Source organism: Saccopteryx leptura, chromosome 9, assembly GCF_036850995.1.
Source record: "Saccopteryx leptura isolate mSacLep1 chromosome 9, mSacLep1_pri_phased_curated, whole genome shotgun sequence".
Lineage (NCBI taxonomy): Eukaryota > Metazoa > Chordata > Mammalia > Chiroptera > Emballonuridae > Saccopteryx > Saccopteryx leptura.
In genome coordinates this window covers 4,061,824-4,084,934 of record NC_089511.1, presented here as the reverse complement: position 1 = coordinate 4,084,934, position 23,111 = coordinate 4,061,824, and the positions used below count along the sequence as shown (strand labels likewise).

Genomic DNA, 23,111 nt, shown 5'->3' with positions numbered 1-23,111 from the left:
AGACAGTTAAGCAATTTATAGCTGTTACTTTAAATCCCTTCTTTAAATCATGGCCTTTTCCCCACAGTTATTAGCCAGCTTTTGATTTCTGTGCAGCTTGACACTTGTAATTACATGTTTAACATAATCTGTGTTCTAAAGAGCTTTGTAAACTGATCTCACTTCTTCTTCTCGCAGGAATATATTAAAGGAATCTGTGAGCCCGAACTAGAAGAAAGAGAGAGCTACCCCAAGGCCATGCACTGCATTTTTGTCTGGGCGCAGAGCCTGTTTCTCAAGAGCTTGATACAGGACACTTGCGCCGACCTCTGCGTCCTGGACGTTGGTCTGCTTGGCATCCGAGGAAGTGCAGAGGCTGTGGTCATGGCCAGGAGTCACGTCCAGCAGTTTGTAAAGCTCTTTGAGAGTAATGAGAACCTGCCCGACAGTCAGAAAGAATCAGAGGTGAAAAGGGAATTTAAACAATTTGTGGAAGCTCGCGCAGACAATTATACAATGGATTTGTTGATTTTGCCCACTTCCTTGAAAAAAGAACTGTTGACACTCACACAAGGTGAGGAGAATGGATTTGAAACGGGAGACAAGGATGCTCTTGAAATCGGAGATTTGAAGGAGGTGGAGTTTACACAGAGCGCAGCAGAACCGAGTGTTTCTGGAGACGAAATGGGCTCACAGGAAGAGGCGAGAAGCAAAGCTGGGACTCCCATTTCCGAGCTTACGCAACAGATGGACGCCGTCTTTTCCAGCTCACAAGATACACTCTTTGTTCCGATAAATGGTCTGACCCCAGATGAAGAGGCGCTTTGCAAAGGCAGGGTTTGTAATAAAAGGAGGTTTTCTGATTCTGAAGAAAGACACACCAAGAAACAGTTTTCTTTGGAAAGCGTTCAGGAGGAGGAGCTCTTGCATGACGGTAAGCCGTTATCGGGAGGGGTCAGCACTGACCTGTTGGACTCCTCTCCTGACCCGGACAGTTTCAGTCCAGATGTAAAAGACACTACTGAGGAAATGGAACACAACATCCTGGTCAACTTTTTCAAAACCATGGGCTACTCCCAGGAGATTGTTGAAAAGGTCATTAGAGAGTATGGGCCATCTACTGAACCATTATTGCTCTTAGAGGAAATTGAAAAAGAAAATAAAAGATTCCAAGAAGACAGAGAATTTTCACCTGGTACTGTGTATCCAGAGACCAACAAAACCAAAAATAAAGGTGTTTGTAGCAGTGTAAACGAGCTTACAGTGGATTCTACCCCAAAAAAAACACAAACTCACGCACCGCAAAACATGGTAAAAACGTGTCCTCAGTTACCATGCAAAGTAGAACCAAAACCGTGTACCTCAAACTGCAAAGTGAACGCTTTCAGAACCGCGCCGGCAGAGCAGAAACCGACCTACCCTGGGAACGGGGACCTCCTGGAGACTGACGGCCTTGCGCCCGCTGTCACCCCTTCAAGTCCCAAAGAAATGGTCAGTTTCATTTCGAGAGGAGCTCCAAGTCACCAGCCCAGAATCCCGGTGTTCCCCGAAAATGGCTTGCAGCAGCAGCAGCAGGGAGAACAGTTGCTTCCAAACAACCTCAGGCCGGCCTGTGAAAGCCGGCCGGGCGGCTGTGGCTCTCCGCAGTCCAAGGCCAGCTGTCGGCCCCTCTCTCCACCAGTGCTGCTGCCCTCGGCCGGGCCTTCTGATTACATCGACTCCTCGGTTACAGGGGTTCAAAGGTTCCGAGATACGCTGAAAGTACCCTACAAGCTGGAATTAAAGAACGAACCAGGGAGGACGGATTTGAAGCACATTGTTATAGACGGGAGCAATGTTGCAATTACGTAAGTCCACTTTGCAAATTCTATTATAATTTAAATAGGGCTCTAGGCAGTGTCCCAGGATTACAAGCATTTGTAGTAAATGATCCGGTGTCTCTAGTTGATCCATGAGGGCAGAAACTGCTGGTTGGAAAAGTTTTGTTAATTTGTCCCCTGGAGCTGAAGGCTTTGGTCCACCCTGTGGAACCCACATTTCTTCAGGGGCAGGAGATGATGGAAAGTTTATCCTTTCACATTGCTTTGCCCAGTGATAAGCAGTATAGAGACTTTTTTTTTTAACTTTTTTTTAATTTATTTTTTTATAGAGACACAGAGGGATAGACAGGGACAGACAGACAGGAACGAAGAGATGAGAAGCATCAATCATCAGTTTTTTGTTTTTAAACCTTAGTTGTTCATTGATTGCTTTCTCATATGTGCCTTGACCGTGGGCCTTCAGCAGACCAAGTAACCTCTTGCTTGAGCCAGCAACCTTAGGTCCAAGCTGGTAAACTTTTGCTCAAATCAGATGAGCCTGCGCTCAAGCTGGTGACCTCGGGGTCTCGAACCTGGGTCCTTCCGCATCCCAGTCCGATGCTCTATCCACTGTGCCACCGCCTGGTCAGGCTAGAGACTTTTAAATCATTAGGTTCTCTCTCTCTCTCTCTCTCTCTTTGATAGAGAGACAGAGAGAGGGACAGATAGGGACAGATAGGAAGGGAGAGAGATGGGAACCATCAGTTTTTCATTGCGGCTCCTTAGTTCATCAATTGCTTTCTCATATGTGCTTTGACCATGTAGCCCCTTGACCGTGGGGCTATAGCAGAGCAAGGGACCCCTTGCTCAAGCCAGCGACCTTGGGCTTCAAGCCAGTGACCATTGGGTCATGTCTAGGATCCCACGCTCAAGCCAGACACCCCGCGCTAAAGCTGGTGAGCCCATGCTCAAGCTGCTGACCTCAGGGTTTCAAACCTCCACGTCCCAGTCCTACGCTCTATCCATTGCACCACTGCCTGGTAAGGCGAAATCATTAGTTCTTAATACTATGAATACTATTAGTTTCTGAATAGAGAAAGGAGCTTAAGACAAAAAGATTTTTCTATTGTTGTATGCTAGTGTGCCAGGTGTGTAGCTAAGAGTGGGAGTGGTGGACTGTGGTGGACCTTGGTCATACTTGGTGGGTAGAGTGATAGCAGTGTCCTTCCTAAGGAACTTGGTCAGTTTGAGCTTTATGGGCCTCTGCTCTTACGTGGTTTCTGTATTTGTTTTCAGTGAAAACAGCTAAATCATCATTTCTGTTTAGCCTGTCTTAGAACCTCTTAGGACTCTGATTTTATACTTCTGATGTGAGGTTGGGTTTCTTCTCTAAGGGGCAGTTTGGTACAGGGGTTGAGAAGAGTGGGAGGGTCAGGTCAGTCTGCTGCACGTGGGCTGCTGTGGCCCGTTGCTGTCGCCCTGCCCTGGGGGACATACATCTTCATCTTACATTTCAACAACTGCCAGAGAAAGTCGCCTGGTCCCCAGTTTTCAAAGGCAGTCGTTCCACTGATGGTGAAGATCTTCAGTTCAGGAAGTGGGGGTCCTGGGCTTGAATGGAGGTGGGAGCTGAGCATTGCTCTGAATTGCTGAGCGTTCTGGGGGTTCTAAACGATCAGTCAGTGCCTTCATTTTATACGACTATTTAATGAGGTTGAAATAGGCTTTATTGTTGAAATAGTTGTCTTTATATTTCTCATTTTTGTTTTGTTGGATTTTTATTAGAATTTTCAAGTCAATCTGCGAGAATATAGTATAATGGGTCCCATGTTGGATTCCCTTGGGATTCCCATTGGGATTCCCGGGGTGGGCCTGTCGCCCAGCTTCCTAGTTACCGGCTCCTGGCCTGTCCTGCATCATTTTAAACACGGTTTCCTCCACACCCCACCCACATCATTCTGTTGTAAAGTACTGTACCTTAATCCACAGGTTACATAGAGACACCCAAGTCCAAATGAATTTTTTGTTGTTGTTGTATTTTTCTGAAGTTGGAAACGGGGAGACAGACAGACACCCATATGCGCCTGACCGGGATCCACCCGGCATGCCCACCAGGGGGCGATGCTCTACCCATCTTGGGGCGTTGCTCTGTTGCAACCAGAGTCATTCTAGTGCCTGAGGCAGAGGCCACAGAGCCATCCTCAGCGCCCGGGCCAACTTTGCTCCAATGGAGCCTTGGCTGTGGGTGGGGAAGAGAGAGACAGAGAGAAGGAGAGGGGGAGGGGTGTAGAAGCAGATGGGCGCTTGCTTCTCCTGTGTGCCCTGGCCGGGAATCAAACCTGGGACTCCTGCACGCCAGGCCGACGCTCTACCACTGGGCCAACTGGCCAGGGCCAAATGAATTTTTTTTTTTATTTATTCATTTTAGAGGAGAGAGAGAGAGAAGGGGGGAGGAACAGAAAGCATCAACTCCCAAATGTGCCTTGACCAGGCAAGCCTAGGGTTTTAAACTGGCGACCTCAGCATTCTAGGTCGATGCTTTATCCACTGCGCTACCACAGGTCAGGCCCAAATGAATTTTTGAGGAAATTTATTAGCCGGCACAATCCCAAATCATGTAGGTCCTCTTACTGTTCTAGACTTTCTTTTATACAAAATCAAGTACTGGTTGGGTAAGGAGGGAGCATGGTACAATAAATAGTCTTACTAACAAGCTTACAACATCTATATAGGATCTATTAAAAAAAAAAAGCATTTTTACACATCAAGATTACAAGATAACAGTGTAGTGATCATTGTTTTACATACCCAGCAAAGACATTCCCAAATCTTCTAATGCAGGGGTCCCCAGACTATGGCCTATGGCCCGCGGGTCATTGGTGATCAGTGAGAGGAGCATAGTTCCCATTGAAATACTGGTCAGTTTGTTGATTTAAATTTACTTGTTCTTTATTTTAAATATTGTATTTGTTCCCGTCTTGTTTTTTTACTTTAAAATAAGATATGTGCAGTGTGTATAGGGATTTGTTCATAGTTTTTTTTATAGTCCGGCCCTCCAACGGTCTGAGGGACAGTGAACTGGCCCCCTGTGTAGAAAGTTTGGGGACCCCTGGTCTAGAGGTATATGTCACTCTCAGGACTCCTGGAGGGGAGGAAGAGTTAGAATCAGTGTAGGAATTTTAATTAAGATATGTAAACATTGTCTCCTAAAAGATCTTAAGGAAGGGGAAGAGGAAGTTTTCAGATAAGTTTTATCCTTCCAGAGAACTCTGATTAGTTAATAACTTTTGCCCCTTAAATGTCTTTCTCTGGGTATTTTTTCTTCTCAGAGAGGAAGGGTAAGGGGGCCTGACTCTTCCTTTTAAAATACTAATGTTAACAATTTTTGTAGTTCCTTGGCACCTTATCACAATTCTGAAGGAAATCTCAGTTATGTCCTTTCATCTATAAATATTTTAGTATTTTATAAAATAAAATTTTCTTTTTATTTTTATATTTTGAGTGAATCATTGATGCTGTCCTTCGCTATCTGAAAGCAAGCAAGCCAGTGTTTCACGTGTGAAAGTTGGAGGAGAGGCAGTGAGAACCTGCACGTTCCGGTCTTTGTTCCCAGCAGGACTGCTTGTTGCCATTCCACCCTGCTTTTGGCAGTCCCCTGGCGGGGGAAACCCGCCGGCCAGGGCCAGGGCCAGGGCGGCCCCGTTATCTGAGTCAAGTGCAGAGTCCCCAGCCCAGCCCAGCGGCACCAGTTCCTCCTTGTTCCAGGGTCTTGAGCCAAATGATAATATAAAATGTAGGTCACGAGTATGAGTAATATTAATCCTTTGACATTTTTCTGTAAGTGGAGAGATTTCCCAAATTGGTGTTCAAAGAATAAGAAATGCAAATTAACACAGAATGAGTGGTGGTGATGACACTTAAAAAATCTTTTCGGAGCAGCCGCGATTCCCAGGGGCTCGCTGCCTGCACTTGCAGGGCCTGGGTGCCTGTGACAGGATGTTTTGCATGCCAGGCCTCTCCCGCTTTGGCCTCAAGGCCTCCCCCAGCCCTGGGACAGCCCAGACACTCCCACACCCTTCCTGACTCCTGGGGGGCGGGGCCATCTCTTGAAAACCTATGAATAGGTGTCCTATGCTGACTTGTGTTAGTTTTCTTGAAAACTAATTTGGGGAGGTTTCAGAGTTCTTTGAATTAACAGATATCTAAGTTTAAAAACACCCCTTTCACAAAGAAGGCAGACTTCCAATTTGATAAAGGTTGATTTAAAAATCAATAAATGACATGCACCCACCCTGGCGAGAGGCCGCTTGGGGGGCGTCGAGTTTTGTTTTGGAGCAGGGAGCGTGTTTTGGAGCAGGGAGCGTGTTTTGGAGCAGGGAGCATGTTTTGGAGCAGGGAGCATGTTTTGGAGCAGGGAGCATGTTTTGGAGCAGGGAGCATGTTTTGGAGCAAGCTGTAAGAGGTGATTGTACAACATTGTGGACGTGCTGACTGCCACTGAATTGTTCACTTCAAAATGATTGTTTTTTGTTGTTTACTTTCCGTCAATTTTTTAAAAGTTAGGGGAAAAAATTAAGCCTTATCCTAAATTAATTGCTTTAAAATGAAATGTGAATTACAGGCTATAAATTCCATAAAGAAAGTGATTGTGTCCTGTTCTCTGAGATACCCCCACGGTCATTGGCGCCTGGCCTATGGTAGGCACTCAGTAACCATTACATTTATTTATTTATTTATTTATTTATTTATTTTTACAGGGACAGAGAGAGTCAGATAGAGGGATAGGGACAGACAGACAGGAAGGGAGAGAGATGAGAAGCATCAATCATCAGTTTTTCGTTGCACGTTGCAACACCTTAGTTGTTCATTGATTGCTTTCTCATGTGTCATGACCGCAGGCCTTCAGCAGACTGAGTAACCCCTTGCTCGAGCCAGTGACCTTAGGTCCAAGCTGGTGAGCTTTTTGCTCAAGCCAGATGAGCCCGCGCTCAAGCTGGCGACCTCGGGGTCTTGAACCTGGGTCCTTCCTCATCCCAGTCCGATACTCAATCCACTGCGCCACTGCCTGGTCAGGCCACTCAGTAACAGTTAAATGAATTGATTAAAGAGGAGGTTGTTAAAGATTTAAGATTTTTTTTTTTTCATTTTTGAGAGAGATATGGAGGGACAGACAGACAGGAAGGGAAAGAGATGAGAAACATCAACTTGTAGTTGCAGCATCTTAGTTCATTGATTGCTTCTCATATGTGCAATGACCAGGGGACCGCAGATGAGCCAGTGGCTCCTTGCTCAAGCCAGCGACCTTGGGCTCAAGCCAGTGACCTCTGGGCTCAGGCAAGCGACCATGGGGTCATGTCTATGATTCCACGCTCAAGCTGGATGAGTCTGCACTCAAGCCAGCGACTTCGGGGTTTCAAACCTGGGTCCTCAGTGTCCCAGGCCGACACTCTATCCACTGCGCCACTGCCTGGTCAGGCAAGATTAAGACTTTTTTTTTGCCCTGGCTGGGTAGCTCAGTTGGTTAGAGCATTGTCCCAAAATGCCAAGGTTGTGGGTTCAATCCCGGGTCAGGGCACACACAAGAATCAACCAATGAATGCATACATAAGTGGAACAACAAATTGGTGTGTGTGTGTGTCTCTCTCTCTCTCTTGCCAAATTAGTTTTAAAAAGTTTTTTTAAGAAATTGAGGTTGGGATTATTGGGTTTTGGCAACATTGGATATTACTGTGGAGTTTACGCCCTGCTGTGCAAATGTTACTCATCTAACCCAGCCTGTTGGGGAAGTAGTTAAAAAGGAAATCTAAGTCCTTCAGCAATGGAATGGCTGAGCACCACCCTGCAGCCTCTCAGACCCACCCCTCACCGGGTTCCTGCAGAGCTTTGTTTATTTGCCTGCCGACAGCAGTGTCTGCAGCTCACACACCGTGAGAAATTCCAAAACAGCCCTCACGGTGCTGCTGAGTATACATTTCTCTACTTGGTTTTTCCCCTTTGTCACCGTGAGTCAGTCACACGGTGACTACATGGAAACTGCCTGCGGTTTATAGTAGACATCACGGTGGTGGCCAGATAACCCCGCTGTCAGTCTGAAACTCCGGCCCGGAGCACCTGACTTTTCTGGGTAGATAATTTCCCACGTAGTTGAGGTTTGCCCCTCCGCTTGCCAGAATTAGGCGTTTTAACCATTTTTCATGCTAGCCTTTCTTTATCAGGATTCCAGGGCTGTTTTTATTAGGTGGAAACTGTAGAAGGAAATGTCTCTTTCCTGGGTAATTCAGAAAGGGTTTCTCACTGTTTCCCCACCTCCCCTGTCTGATTCTGTTCTTGACATCCGTTGTATCAGCTTTCTGATACAACGTTTCACCCACCTTCTCTTGCTTTGGACCCTCTTCCTTCTCCTTGACTGCCTGCTGTGTATGGGAAACCACCAGACTGTACATAACACATTTCCAATTACGTGAAAACAGGCCTTGCTTGACTCTCCCTCACAGCCTGCACACCTGGTCTCACAGGCCTGCTGCCCATTCACTCTGCGTTTGCAGCCGGGAGCCCGCACGTTGCCTTCTCAGAAGTTGGAGGGTGTTGCTGTGTGTCCGCGCTGTGTCTGAGGCAGAGCCTGTCCGCGGGCTCCAGGGGCCTGACTGCAGAGAGCCCAGGAGACTGAGGACTGAGCACGTTTCTGCCTGGCCAGGAGCTGGAGGTTGAGGTCGGAAGGACCCTCTGTATTATTTTGAGGACGCTACTTTGGGTCCACTTGATTTTCTTCTGGATGATAATTATGATGATGATGATTAGGTTTTATTTATTGATCTTAGAGAAGGAGAGGAGGAGCAGGAAGCCTCAACTCATAGTAGTTGCTTCTCATATATGCCTTGACTGGGCAAGCCTGGGGTTTCAAACCAGTGCCCTCAGCATTTTAGGTCCGTGCTGTGTCCACTGCACCGCCACAGGTCAGGCTCCTCTGGACTGTTTTCTGGGCAGATGCGTATGTTCTCCACAAGAGAATGTTCAGGACAGCAGGAGGGATGTCGGGTCCAGGGCAGCAGAATTTGTTCTGCTCGCATTGCCCCTTTGCTTCAGTGCCCGGGGGTGTGGGGCTGGGTTCTCTTGCCCACCCAGCGCCCGCTGTCACGTCACTGAAGCGTTTGAGAAGAGAGAGAGGTGGCGCGCTGTGTCTGAGGGGCAGGCGGAGGCGTGGGAGGCGCCCTCCAGACTGCCAGTGCCTCTCCCGCGGCCCGGCTCCCTTTGCAGGACTTACATGTGAGCCGTGTTTTGTTCCGGCTGTGGTTGACACCAACTCTAGGCCTGTCCTGGCTGGTAAGCAATTAGAATGATGTATTCTTCTTAAAAGATTAAAAAAAGAGAAACCACACCCCCCCCCCCCAAAATGCCTTCAGCCTATTTTCCAGTAACCATGTCATATTGCTACATTCTTGCCATATTGTGACTGCTGCTAGATAAGCAGACTGCTCCATTTTCCCCTCCAGAATGGGCTTGTTCTCTGCATATGTTTTCTGGGGTATGGGGGTGCCCTCGCAGTCTCTTCCCTGTGGGTCACCGAGAAGAGACTGGGCTGCAGCCTCTACAAGGCGTTTGAGTTGCTTCTCTGGATGTTAGGCGTTTGCTGCGTGTCCAGCCCGTCCCTGCTCCGCAAGAGCCAAGATTTATTGGGGACAGTACCATTGTGGGGTCCCAGGAAGGGCCTGGCCCAGAGTGGGAAGCCTGAGTCTGAGCCCAGGTCATCCGCCCCTGGCAGTGCACCTGGGCATGTTGCTGTCTCGTTAGCTCTTTTACTCTGCATATCTGAGGGGAGGCCTGTTGCCTCCTGAGTTCCGGGGTTCAGGTGCACAGGACAGGACCACGTTCCGAGGCGACGGGAGGGACGGACGAGGGAGGCCTGTGTCTCGAGAGCAGAGAAGAGGGTTGGAGCGGAGGCTCGAGGCCTGACAGTAGGAGCAGGGCCGGGTCAGAGATCGCACACGAAGAAGGCAGCCTGAGAGAGCTCGGCCTGGCCAACAGCAAGAGTACGATGACACGTGCTGGTGGCCGGGTCCCTCCTGACTAGTCAGGTGTGGGGGAGCCGCGGAGCCAGGCACTGGGCCTGTCTAGAAGGAGGATGCTGGTGGTGACCTGGGGCGGGACCCACGGTCTCTGGCTGCGTTTCAGGGTCAGTCTAACGAGTTGGGGTTGGCTGGAAGTAGGAGAGCCCGGGTGGGTGGGGCACATACTTCAGGCGGCAGGACTCCCAGTGAAGGACGTGTCCACCAGCTGGTTTTGACATGAAGACCCTGGCCCTGGAGAGTGGACAGGCCTGAGGTTCAGGAGTTAATGTCATTGTACACTGGCGATCATAGAAACAGGATAGGCCATGCTGATTGCAAACTCTGGCATCAGTTTGGGAATTCCATCTTTTTTTTCTTTCTAGTGCTCATGGGTTGGCAAATGGATTACCACTTGCAAAATTTCAAACTTCAAAAACACTTCCTTAACCTCCACTTTTACTTAATTGCCAGAGAATAAAATTAAATTTTTTTTTTTGTTTTTTTTTGATCTTTGTTACCAGATTTGGGGGCAGAGGGCGTTTAATGCCAGGGGTCCTAGACTAGGGGCCAGAACCTGGCCACCGCCTGTTTCTATGACCCCGGGACACAGCCATGCTCTCTCGGTTGGGGTGGCAGAGTAGGTGTGCCGTGGGGACTGTGGCCGGGGCGGCCTGGCTGACCTTCACAGAACAGCTACCGACTTGTCTGCCATGGCCCCGCCCCCAGTTGGCATCCTCTGAGTCTGCACTGAGTGTGTGCGACGGTGCTCCAAAGGACATGGAGCGCCCCCCAGCAGGGAGCCCGGCCTTGGGCGGTGCTGCTGGTGAGGACCATGTTACTGACCGGTCCTGATCACAGCTATCTCTGCTTCAGCAGCCGGCTTCCTAATCAAGTTCATGAGCCTGACCGGCAGGGGCACAGTGGCTGAAGCGTCAATCTGAAATGCTAAGGTCAATCCGGAATGCTAAGGTCGCTATTTTGAAGTCCTGAGGTTGCTGGCTCTGAGTGCTGGCGCATCAGCGTGGGGTCACTGGCTTGAGTTGGGAATTGTCTACGTGATCCCACAGGTGACTGGCACGAATAGCCCAAGGTCACTGCCTTGAGCAAGGGGACACTGGCTCGGCCCCAGTCAAGGCACACACAAGAAGCAGTCAATACAGAGCTAAAGTGAAAGCACCTATAAGTTGATGCTTCTCTCTCACTCTCTCTTTTATAAAAAAGTAATAATAAAGTTCATGAAAGGTTCTTAGAGTCATTGCCGATGGCGCAGTGGATAGAGGGTCATCCCAGAGTCCTGGTTGCCGGTTTGATACTGGGGTCACCAGCATGCTCCTCATGGCACCAGTTTGAGCCCCAGTCAGGACACGTTACTGTCAATCAGTGGCACAACTAAGTGGAACAATGAGTTGATGTTGATGCTTCTCTTTCTCTCCCTTTTCCTCTTTCAAAAAAAACCCAAAAAACGATTCTTCGAGACCAGTGACCAGGCAGGGTCTTTAGAATGAGCTCATTCACCTGAGAAACTACAGTGGAAAGTGCAGTAAACAAGGATCGCCATGCAGCTCAGGACGCCTCCTCGCACCGCAGCGCGCACGGCTACTTCCCCACACGCGGTACTTGATCTGAAGTTTTCCTGGTTCTCTTGCAGCCATGGTCTGAAGAAGTTCTTCTCCTGCCGTGGCATCGCGATTGCGGTGGAGTACTTCTGGAAGCTTGGTAACAGAAACATCACTGTGTTTGTCCCGCAGTGGAGAACAAGGCGCGATCCCAACGTCACAGGTGAGGCGAGCTGGTGTTTCCAGGTTCCTGGTCGGATGTTCAGTGAGTGGGCTTGTCGTTGCTGCATGCACGACAAGTGTGGCAGGGGCAGGGCCTGGCGAGTGCGGTGGCATCTCTTCAGCCTGGCACGCCCAGTAAAAGGGTTCATTGAGAGAGCTTTGCGGGGTCAGGAGCACCTGGGGGCACGGGGCAGTTAACACAACTGTTCCCATAGACTACAGCGAGGTTCATTATATAGCACAGAAATGGTCTTTGACTTTCTAGAAAGTTAGATTAAAAAAATGTCTTGAAGAAAAAAAACACCTTTGACCTTTTATCTTTCTATTAGGCTATGTTTCTGCCTCTATTTTCTTTTTCTTTTATTTTTTTAGTGAATTTATTGGGGTGACATTGGTTAATAAAATTATATAGGTTTGAGGAATACAATTCTGTAATACATCATCTGTATGTTGTATTGTATGTTTACCACGCCAAGTCAGTCTGCTTCTAAATATTTTTTTAAATGGTCACTAGATAAATTTGGGATCCTCAAATAAAATGTCTTTTTAATGGTCTGCTTACTAGCTGATATAAATTATTTCTGTGACCATTGGAGCTACATGGCTGACCTGTGGGCCACACACACAGGCAGGCCTGACCTTGGGAGTCATGAAACATTCCAGAGAAACTGAGGGCTGTTTGTTTCTCTGGTCGTGGTGGGTTGTGGCGGGAAGACCCGTGAGGGCGGTGTCGGCAGCTTCGCACAGAGAACCTGAGCACCTAGAGAGAAACGGGTGGTCGGGGAGGAGGTGAGGGCAGCATCTACCCAGAACATGAAGCAGGAAGGCACACATAGTGCTGCTGAGGGGGAGGTGGTGAAGTCACGCCCCCCTCCCTTGAGCGGGCTCGCCTCCCGACAGGCACTGGGGCTTCGCAGAGCGGCTGGTCTTGCAGTTACTGCTGCAGGGGGCCCTGAGCAGTCCTGTACACCTCGTCACTGTGCTTTTAGTGTCCCACTTGTGTTCGCGACAGTAAAACGCTGGGCGCTTCAACGCGAGTCCATGCCGAGTGCCCTGTGCGCATGCAGGTATGGGCATCTCAGACCCTGTACTGCGGGCTTCCTTTTTGCCCATTACTGGTTTCATGAAATGCTGCCTGGCCCACCTTTCTCCTTTCTCGGACACACCCCGTGCAGGTCGGTCCTTATCTGCAGATAACCCGGAGACTGGGTGGGCTGCAGCCAGGGGAGGCTGGGACAGGCGCTTGGTAGGGACCAAGCAGGGCTTCCTGGGGGCAGGCAGAGCAGCCCTCCCTTCCTTCCCAGCCCCACCCGCCCCTGTTGGGAACTTTGTTCCTCTCTTTGTTCTCTACTGCTTGTAATGTGGCCGCAGAAGGTCCTTGATCGTGGGACTCTTGACATACAGCTTTGTGGTTTACTCTTGTTAATTTAAGAAGCAAATGAACTGAACTTTTTTATGTTTAAAAATTGCTAGTTGGTTTTTACATTGCATTTGCCTTAGTGTATATGTCTTGCTTGATTTTTTTTTCATCCTAATGAGTTAGTAAAATTGAATCTTCCTGAGGCAGTAGAAAAAATGGTTTTCCCACAACTGTCTAAGTGAAACATTTGGGATGCATTTGTTTATCTAAATGCTGGGGAAGATGGCCTTTTTTGAATGTGTGTTCATCTTCTTCTATGAACAGAGCAGCACTTCTTAACCCAGCTCCAGGAGCTCGGAATACTATCTCTAACTCCTGCTCGGATGGTCTTCGGAGAGAGAATTGCCTCTCATGATGACAGGTATGGAAGGCCGTTTTCCTCTAGAAGGTGGGCGTGGTGGGTGGGCGGAGCCAGCCACCTGCTCCATGGGCCGGGTGGTCATGCGTCTGCACCCACATTTTTAAAAGACTCCTTTAGGGGGTTGAGAATTTTAATAGTTATAGTCATTAAGATTCATGATCTTTGTTGTATGTGTGTAGGAACATTTTAAAAAGCTGTTGAGTAGGAACTTTTTGGTCTCTAAATAAAACATGCCTGGGTGTCCACGGTAACAACAGGGGTTGAATTATATAGTCTTTGGTGCATGCTTGAAAGTCATCCTTTTTGTCTTAGTGTGGCAACCTCAAGAGTGGTTCTCAAACATTCTCCTGGTTATTTGGGGCCAGTGACTTAGTTGTCGCAGCACCTGAGCCCTCGGGGTTTCCTGCGCCCAGTAGAAGGGGGTCTCAGCTGACTGGTGGGACAGGAATGAGCTGCAGTGCTTAGGTTTGCTGTATTGCTCAGAACACAGGTGCCAGTGCCCCTGAGGTAACAAACATTAACCTGCACCTCTACGTTTGTTTCTAAAAGCTTGGCTGAGCACCAAGCACGCCCAGCGTGCAGGGCCGGGCCCTGGGACCATGGTTCAGACACACTTCCTGCCCTGAGAAGTTTGCCATCAGAGAAGATTCCAAACGTGACCACTGGCATCAAAACCGATTTTCCACCCACTTGTGGTGTGAAGGCAGTTGTAGCCAGCTACAGGACCTCTGGGGACCTCCGTGGTGGCTTCGTCCTTCCCCCCCTGCGGCCACCTTCTTGACTTTCTTTGGCCTGAGGCCCTGGTGGTTTCGCCTCAATGTGCCACCGAAGTGCATCCTACACTGAAGACTGCGTGTAGCTTGTAACTCAGACTAGGGAGTGACAGTCAAAGGAGGAGACATGAAAAGGGGCCAGGCAGGGCTCAGGGGATTCGGGATGACAGCCGACATTCATTTGTCAGAAGGTCAGAGGGCCTTCTCTGACAGCCTGCCCTCCACCAGCATCGTGAGAGAGGAAGCTCGGGAGAAGCACAGTGGGGGCAGGGGCGAGAGCGTGCTGGGGCCTGGGGGAGGCGCCCGGCCAGCTCGAGGAGAAGGCCAGGCAGCCAAGGCCAGGCAGCCGCTGGGCTGGGGAGCCCCGGCTCCTCTCACACGGGCAGCTTCCTTCTCTGCCAGCAGGACTGGAACGCTTGGGCCAGTACTCGGACCAAGTTCTTGATTCATGTGGTTGTCCGGGCCTCGAGCAGACAGAGACGTGTGTCCTGCTTCATAGTTCACGCGCTCAGAAGCCGTCTGCCTCTTTTTCTTAATTCTCTGGGTGAACCTCGCCACCTGCTGTTCATGCCAGTCATAAATGATTTGTAAAATATTCACTAATAAATCCAAAATGCTCTCTTTCCAAGGCTTCCTAAGGTCTCTGAAACCGATGAGGCTTATCTTCTTGTTTTTTTTTACCCATTTAAACACTAAGTACTACTAATAAATGCCGTTGTTTGTACCTTTAATTCTAGTGATTCTTACTCCATTGTCTCATCACTGTCTTCATTGTCATAGACAAAAGCTGTCCCCTGCTAAGGGGTAAAACCCACATGGTCCCCCGAGTCTGTAAGAGGGTGTGAGCATGGATCATCTCCAGCAATGAAACACAGCTCTTCTCAATATTTAATTCTGACCCCTTATTTATGGGTTTGTTTTTTATCACCATGCATTTTTTCGTAACTTGGATTTGAGTGCATCTGTGACTTGGGCTAGACGCGACAGTTCTGGACGGCCCTTAAGCCAGAGCAGAAAATGGGAGCCCACAAAGAAAAGCGCGGGCCTGACTGTGGAGCAGGAGGCCTGAGGACCAGATGGGGCTCCCAGCTGGGAACTGCAGGGCTCCCCATCCCACCACCCCATCCCACCACCCCATCCCACCACCTCATCCCACCACCTCATCCCACCACCCCATCCCACCACCCCATCCCACCACCTCATCCCACCACCTCATCCCACCACCCCATCCCACCACCCCATCCCACCACCCCAGCCCACCACCCCATCCCACCACCCCAGCCCACTCTCCGCTCGGTTCCTCAGGTGTCATCTTACTGCCGCTGTTTACTGATGATACAGCTTTTCTAGAAAAATGTAAGCCCTGGCCGGCAGCGGTAGAGCTTTAGCCTGGTGTGTGGAAGTCCTGGGTTTAATTCCTGGTCAGAGCACACAGGATAAGCACCCATCTGCTTCTTCACCCCACCCCCCTTCTCTCTCTCCTTCTCCCACAGCCATGGCTCAAATGGTCCAAGGAAGTTGGCCCTGGGTGCTGAGGATGACTCCGTGGCCTCGCCTCAGGCACTAAAATAGCTCAGTTGCCAAGCAACGGAGCAGCAGCCTCAGATAGGCAGAGCATCAGCCCCACATGGAGGTTGCCGGGTGGATCCTGGTTGGGGTGCATGCAGGAGTGTGTCTCCCTGCCTCCCTGCCTTTCACTTAAAAAGAAAAAAAAATGTATAACTATGCTTGTTTTTAAAAAGAGAGATTATATGAGAATCAGATCTTCATTCATAGTCATACTAGTAATTTCAGAGGTATTCAACATTTCTCCTTATCTTCAGTTGACAAGAGCTTAGCTTTTCTGTCTCCCAGGCTTGGCTAAATTCTCTGGCTTTCCTATGAAGAGGAGCCCTTGTGTTTCTGTAGGCCAGCTTCTGCGAGCCAGGATGCCTGCCCGCCCGCCGCCCGCCCGTGTTAACCTCTGTTGTATCACCACAGGTTTCTGCTACATCTAGCGGACAAAACCGGTGGCATAATTGTAACAAATGATAACTTCAGAGAATTTGTGACTGAGTCAGTCTCTTGGAGAGAAATTATTACAAAAAGGTAATATTTTTTCCTTTGTCTTGGATCGGAATGTTTCTGTTGTTTGTTTTATGGTCCTGTTTGCATTTCATTTGTTTTGTGTTCACTCGGCCCTGCTGAGAGCAGGCGAGGAAACCAGTGTCCTGAGGCTGTGCTCCTGAGACCAGGGGTCGGCTGGCCCTCTGGGCGAGCCCCAGGGAAGTGTGGGCTCGCTGTGGTGCTGCAGGGACCTCTCAGAGGTCGGCTCCGTCAGGGGGCAAGGGCACATCTTTGTGGCACCGTACCCATTCCCTGTGTGGTGCAGGAGAAGTGGCCTCTCGACCGCTGGGCCTTGCCCTGTCGCCCAGGGAGACTGGGCAGGCCCTTGGGCCTCCACACTCGACTCAGCTGTGAAATATGGACGTTGTTGGTAAATGGGGTTCCGGATCCAATTTCAGCACGGAGGATTGGAATTCCGGCATGGTGTCTGAGAATTCAGCTAGTTGTGACACTACCGACCAGGAGGTGGCATCAGATCCCGCAGGGCAAGGGTTCAGTCCTACAGGACGGCCCCTCCCTGCTCTCCCCACAAACACACACACATTCAAACGCCAGGCCCCAGCCCAGGCCCTCACCTGTGCTTCTGACCAACCAGGTTCCAAAGATCACCTTCCAACTCAATGCCCCTTGGTAGTCCACGTTGTCACCTGGACTTCTGGCCAACTAGCTCTAGATTGGGGGTTCCCATAACTCCTTTTTTGGGTTTGATTGATTTGCTAAAATGGCCCACAAAACTCAGAAAAACATGTTACTTATTAAATCACCCATTTATTGTCAGAGGCTCTAACTCAGGAACAGCCAGACAGAAGAGATGCACAGGGGAGGTGTGGCAAGGGGCAGGGGCTGCGGCCTGTTCGGGAGCTCCGCTCTCCCAGCACCTGCTGGCGCGCGCCCACCCCTGCAGGCTTCTGTGGAGGCTTAGACAGCAGACATGACTGGTTCCATCTCAGGCCCTCTGCCCGTCGGGCCGGTGGGCTGGGAGCTGAAGTGCCAGCCCTCAGATCACCTGATAGGTCTCCAGGCACCCGCCTCCATCCTTAGGTGCTTCCCGAGTCACCCTGTTAACATAACAAAGTACACTTTTACCTCCAGTGCTTGGGAAAGTCCAAGGGTTCAGGAGCTGTGAGCCTGGAATTGTGGATGAAGACCAAATCTATAGTGAGAAGTATATTTTGGACAGTTGAGTGACCAAATACATATTTCTTGTATTTCAGTATTGCAGTTGGGTTTGATGACAACTGTGGCTCCAGCAAGAGACAAGGACCAGGATCAATACACTGGTGTTCACATCTTGGGAGAAGGGAGAGGAGTTCTGCTTTTTAGTGTCAGAGCTTTTCTTAAGCATTTTACCATCATAGTTTAATGATCTATATTGGAAACATGTTTGAATATCATCCAAAATAAAGTCGAGAGTTGAACATTTACTGCCATGAGTTTTTATCTGTGCCGATGCTCTGAGTGTGCCCGCTGCTGTAAGATCAGTGAGCACAGGTGTCCGGGACAAGCATCCTGTGACCAGTGACTTAAACCAAACATGTCTGTGCTGTGCCAGTGATAAGCCGTGTGCCACAGAGCTAAGATCATGACTGAGCACGCCTAAGCGATTTACATACGAGCATCACAAGGCTTTTACCTCTCTAGGGGTTTCACAGTTGCCTCATGATTATATATATAATATATATATATATTACATGTATTTCTATTCCTTTTCTATTTGATACTTATATTTTGCTAAGTCATTAAGGAATTATAGAAAAATGATATTTTGCTCTAAATGCCCAGGTAAGAGTTCATTGCTATATGCACTGTGACCCACATGTTGTTAAAGAGCTGTTGGTAGCTGAACTGAGAATAAGCCTTTGACCTCTTGGCACAGTTAACAAGCCGTTAATCTTCCAGGCCTTGTCTGCTGGGTCTTTGCCCTGGGCATATGGTCAGTATTTACTGGACCCTCCTCTCTGTCCACACGCAGGTTCCAATGCATTCAGACATGTGTGCACACCAGGCCGTTGCTTTCCAAACCTCCCCAGCGGCAGAAGCCTGGGTCTGGACAGCAGACAGGCACTTGAACTGTTGTTTTCATACACTTTTCCCAGACTTGAAAAATTATACTCCACTAACCTCAGATTTTATATCTTCATATATCATAATGTCTTTCTTTTTTAAAGGTTGTCTTCAATGGGTTGGCCAGTGGACATGTTAAAAAGTTTTCACAGCCAGTCCTGGCCGGTTGGCTCAGTGGTAGAGCATCGGCCCGGCGTGTGGAAGTCCCAGGTTCGATTCCCGGCCGGGGCACACAGGAGAAGTGCCCATCTGCTTCTCCACCCCTCCCTCTCTCCTTTCTCTCTGTCTTTCTCTTCCCTTCCTGCAGCCAAGGCTCCATTGGAGCAAAGTTGGCCCAGGCACTGAGGATGGCTCCATGGCCTCTGCCTCAAGTTCTAGAATGGCTCAGGTTACAACGGAGCAACACCCCAGATGGGCAGAGCATCGCCCCCTGGTGGACATGCCGGGTGGACCCGGTCAGGCGCATGCGCAAGTCTGTCTCTGCCTCCCTGCTTATCACTTCAGAAAAATACAAAAAAAAACCTTTCACATTCAAACACCCTTCTGAAAGAAAGGGCTTGTTGAGCCATACGCTAGCCAGAAAGGACCAGGCCCTGGGGCAGAAAGTGGGACCACCTGCTGCAGGGTGGATGGAGAAGATGGCACACCCATCTTCAGGGTCGGCAGTCCCTTTCATACATCGTGTTTGGAGGAAGGAAGACGCAGGTTGTTTTGAAAGAATGTGCTCTGGGTAGGGGGCGGGAGGAAGGTGCAGGGGAGCAGGCACTGGAGAGGGGCAGTCTGTGAGGTGTTTACTTAGTGCTTTGGTTGTGGCGACAGGCCCTGAAAGTTCATGCTCAAGTGGGTTGTGGTGGCGTCTGGAGGTCGCTGGGCGGGATGATCAAAGGGCCAGCATACAGCAGGAATGGGAGCCGGCCTGTCAGCTGGTCGGCAGCTATCGGATACCTACTCTTGTCTCTCTCTCTCTCTCTCTCTCTCTCTCAGTCTCAGGCTGTAATTCAATTGAGGACTTCTCAGAAACTAAACCGTTGTTGAGCACCTGTTGTGTCCTAGGCTGGGTCTGGGTCTTACTTTTGAAAGTGATGCTGAGAGTCCTGTTGGGAGAAGCTCTTCCCAGGTTCAGGCAAAAACCTGAAACTCGTGATGGAAACGTGAGAGCCAGCTGATACCAGCTTCTTACTCGACTGTGTTTGTATCAGAGAAATTAAACTGGTTTAGCTTGAGCCTGCTTTGGCCCTGTGGGCAGTTCGTAGCATCACGACTCTGTAGGTGGCCCGCTCTGGAGTGGACGCTGCGGGAGACAGACGGGCTCTGTCCGCCGTGCGGCCTCCCGCAGCGCTGGTGCCCTTCTCGTTGTAGGTTGCTGCAGTACACCTTCGTGGGGGACATCTTTATGGTTCCCGATGACCCTCTGGGAAGAAGTGGACCTCGATTAGAAGAATTTCTCCGGAAGGAAGTCTCCCTTAGGTATTTCCTTTTTCAGATGTCGTGTATTTACAAGTTCCTTCCATTAAGTTCTTGGTGCTTTCCTGCACCAAGAAGTGGCCGGCTCTGAAGACCAGAGGTGGCCTCTGATTCAGTGCTGGTGTCATATAGGGTGATAGGGTGCAAGCATTTCAACAGGCCAGATCTTTGTTTGTGGTCCTTTTGGTGTTAATCCTGGGAGAGGACAGGGAGCCAGACTTCCTGTGGGTCTAAAACAGACAAAGCAACTTTTGTTTTTGCTGGGGGTCACTTCTCAGTGAATGCTGCTGAGAGTCATTATGTGCACAGGAGTATCTTTTCATACTCATTTCCAAGGTCATTTGCCTTGAATATGTTGCATGCATTTCCCTACTATTCAGGAATCATCACCTGGGGAGCTGCTGCTCTTACCTCCACTGGTGGAGGACCTGGTGTTCTGTGTTCCTATACATCTGACATTGATTTGATGCTTTAGGTCAGCGGTTGGGAACCTATGGCTCGCGAGCCAGATATGGCTCTTTTGATGGCTGCATCTGGCTCACAGACAAATCTTTAATAAAAAAAATAATAACGTTAAAAATATAAAATATTCTCACCTGACCTGTGGTGGCGCACTGGGTAAAGCATTGACCTAGAATGCTGAGGTTGCTGGTTCGAAACCCCAGGCTTGCCTGGTCAAGGCACATACGGGAGTTGATGCTTCCTGCTCCTCCCTCTGTTCTATCTCTTTCCTCTCTCTCTCCTCTCTAATAAAAATGAATAAAAAAATCAATAAATATTTTTTAAAAATATATAAAACATTCTCATGTATTACAATCCATTAATTTCCTACTGCTCATGTTCATGATTGCGGGTGGCTGGAACCAATCACAGCTGTCCTCCGAGACAACACCAAATTTTTATTGGATAATGCGGAATGTACACGGGTCGTTGTATGGCTCTCACAGAATTACATTTTAAAATATGTGGCGTTCATGGCTCTCTCACTCAGAATGGTTCCTGACCCCTGCTTTAGATCTGTGTTGCAGTTTAGGGTTTAGGGTTTTTTATGGTTTTGTTTTGTTCTTTAATGACCCATTGCTCGTGTTGTTTCTGTTTCCAGAATTCACAGGTAGTAATCATTGCCACCTACAGTATTCTGTGTGCCTGCCTGGCAGACCCTGTAACCCAGCTACAGTCTTTTCTCCCCTTGGAACTCAGGCCCCACCTGCGTTTCCCAGCAGACCTGGCGGGGACGCTGTGGGTCTGCACTGGGGGGAGGGGGTGGGCACACAGTTCCCAGCTGTGTGAGGCAGGGAGACGGTGCAGTGAATTGTCTCCCTTTATAAGGAGATCCTTGGGGGTCCTTGGCTTGGGTTTGGGTTTGGGGGGTTGCTTCCCACAGAGGCCACTTCTGCAGGAGATCAACCTGGTTCACCTGCCTGGTGTTGGGATCATTTCTCTGTGGAGCCCTTGTGTTTTCTTGCACAGACGAGGGCTTAGTACCCAAAGGTCCTGCTCCTCGCCCTTCACCAGGTGGGCAGCAGCCATTTTCAACACCTGCTGGGCATCAGAACACCTCGTTTTATTCAAAATATTTTAAGTTGAAGTCCCATGCCAGGACCTTGAGACCCAAGGCCTCTGTGTGCTGGGTCCCTGGTCAGACAGTGGAGGCAGAGCCCTCGGCTCCTCCGCAGCCTTGAGACCCGAGGCCCCTGTGTGCTGGGTCCCTGGTCAGACAGTGGAGGCAGAGTCCTCAGCTCCTCCGCAGCCTTGAGACCCGAGGCCCCTGTGTGCTGGGTCCCTGGTCAGACAGTGGAGGCCGAGCCCTCCGGCTCCTCCGCAGCCTTGAGACCCGAGGCCCCTGTGTGCTGGGTCCCTGGTCAGACAGAGGAGGCCGAGCCCTCCGGCTCCTCCGCAGCCTTGAGACCCGAGGCCCCTGTGTGCTGGGTCCCTGGTCAGACAGTGGAGGCAGAGTCCTCAGCTCCTCCGCAGCCTTGAGACCCGAGGCCCCTGTGTGCTGGGTCCCTGGTCAGACAGTGGAGGCAGAGCCCTCCAGCGCCTCCCACAGCCTGAGCAGTCTGGTGGCCGGCCAAGGCAGCCTCACCCGCTCACCTGGTGGCTCTTCACAGGGCGCTAGCTGCTTGATGAGATTAAATGCACAGCCATGTGCCTGTGAGGTGGCGCCAGCACCGCCCCCAGACTGCAGGGAGAGGGCAGTGCACAGATTGATGAGGGTCCCTGTTTCTGGTCTGCCCACCGGGGCCCCACGCGGCATCAGCCCTCCAGCAGAGAGCCCTGGGCTCCACACCCGCTGAGTGTGCCCGCCTGGTAGAGAGCCAGGCCACTGGGTGGGGTCCGTCCTCGCAGTGGCAGACGGGCTGGTGGCGTGGCGTCATTCCCTGTCACGACTGGTCAGGAGATGGTGTGGGACATCCCCGCCCACACCGCAGTCCTGTGCCCTGCGCTCGGAGCTAGGGGCTGCACTTGAGCCTTGGGGTCAGCAGCAGGTACCTGGCTGGGTCTCTGGTCTCTGTCATAACCCAGCTCACCAGGACTCATTTCCATTTGCAGAGACATGCAGCCCTTCCTCACCGCCCTGCCAAACGTGGGCATGTTTGACCCCAACTTCCGAGGCCCCGGCGCCCAGGCAGCCAGCACCGGCCACCAGCCTCCGGCCCGGGGTCAGGGCCCCCCACCCAGCCACTGGCTCCCCCCGCAGCCCCGCTTCCCGCTGGTGTCGGGCCTCCCGCAGAGCGTGCCCATGCCAGCGCAGCGGTCCTTGGCGGAGACCAGCGAGCTGCGCGAGGCGCTGCTGAAGATCTTCCCGGACTCGGAGCAGCGGCTGAAGATTGACCAGATCCTGGGGGCGCACCCCTACATGAAAGACCTGAACGCGCTCTCCGCCATGGTGCTGGACTGAGCGTGGGGCCTGGAGCGCCCATACATGAAAGACCTGAACGCGCTCTCCGCCATGGTGCTGGACTGAGCGTGGGGCCTGGAGCGCCCATACATGAAAGACCTGAACGCGCTCTCCGCCATGGTGCTGGACTGAGCGTGGGGCCTGGAGCGCCCGGCGCCGCGTCGCAGGGCGCGGGGCGTAATGTGAAGCAGCGGTCTCCGGTGGAGATGCAGTTGTCCTGTACAGAAAAGAAACAATGTTTTGTGTTAAAAAAAAAAAAAGAAAAAGAAAAAAGAAAAAAAAACCTGGGTTTTCAAAGCCAGCCTTTTCTATATATAAATTATGCTGCTATTACAGATTTAACATTTTCTGTAAAAGGAAAGTCTACATTTTCTGCCTGTTCAGAACTGTTTAATAGCAGTTACTCGAGTGTATTGACAT

The 23,111-nt window shown here is 50.3% G+C and overlaps 1 protein-coding gene across 3 annotated transcripts in view; it reads left to right on the top strand.

The window, feature by feature from the left end:
* The window catches only part of N4BP1 (NEDD4 binding protein 1), a 37,285-nt gene extending 14,580 nt beyond the window's left edge, over nucleotides 1-22,705 (top strand). Inside the window, exons 2-7 of one of the 3 annotated variants that reach the window (XM_066350137.1) lie at nucleotides 178-1,826; nucleotides 11,472-11,602; nucleotides 13,286-13,382; nucleotides 16,136-16,243; nucleotides 19,685-19,792; nucleotides 22,343-22,705. In XM_066350137.1, coding sequence (XP_066206234.1) covers nucleotides 178-1,826; nucleotides 11,472-11,602; nucleotides 13,286-13,382; nucleotides 16,136-16,243; nucleotides 19,685-19,792; nucleotides 22,343-22,691 — 2,442 coding nt within the window. In that variant the 3' untranslated portion in view covers nucleotides 22,692-22,705. Of the gene's footprint in view, nucleotides 1-177; nucleotides 1,827-11,471; nucleotides 11,603-13,285; nucleotides 13,383-13,931; nucleotides 15,013-16,135; nucleotides 16,244-19,684; nucleotides 19,793-22,342 lie in introns of those variants that run through there. The other 2 variants (XM_066350138.1, XM_066350139.1) reach the window with 2 other exon arrangements.
* Nucleotides 22,706-23,111: the final 406 nt, after the last annotated feature.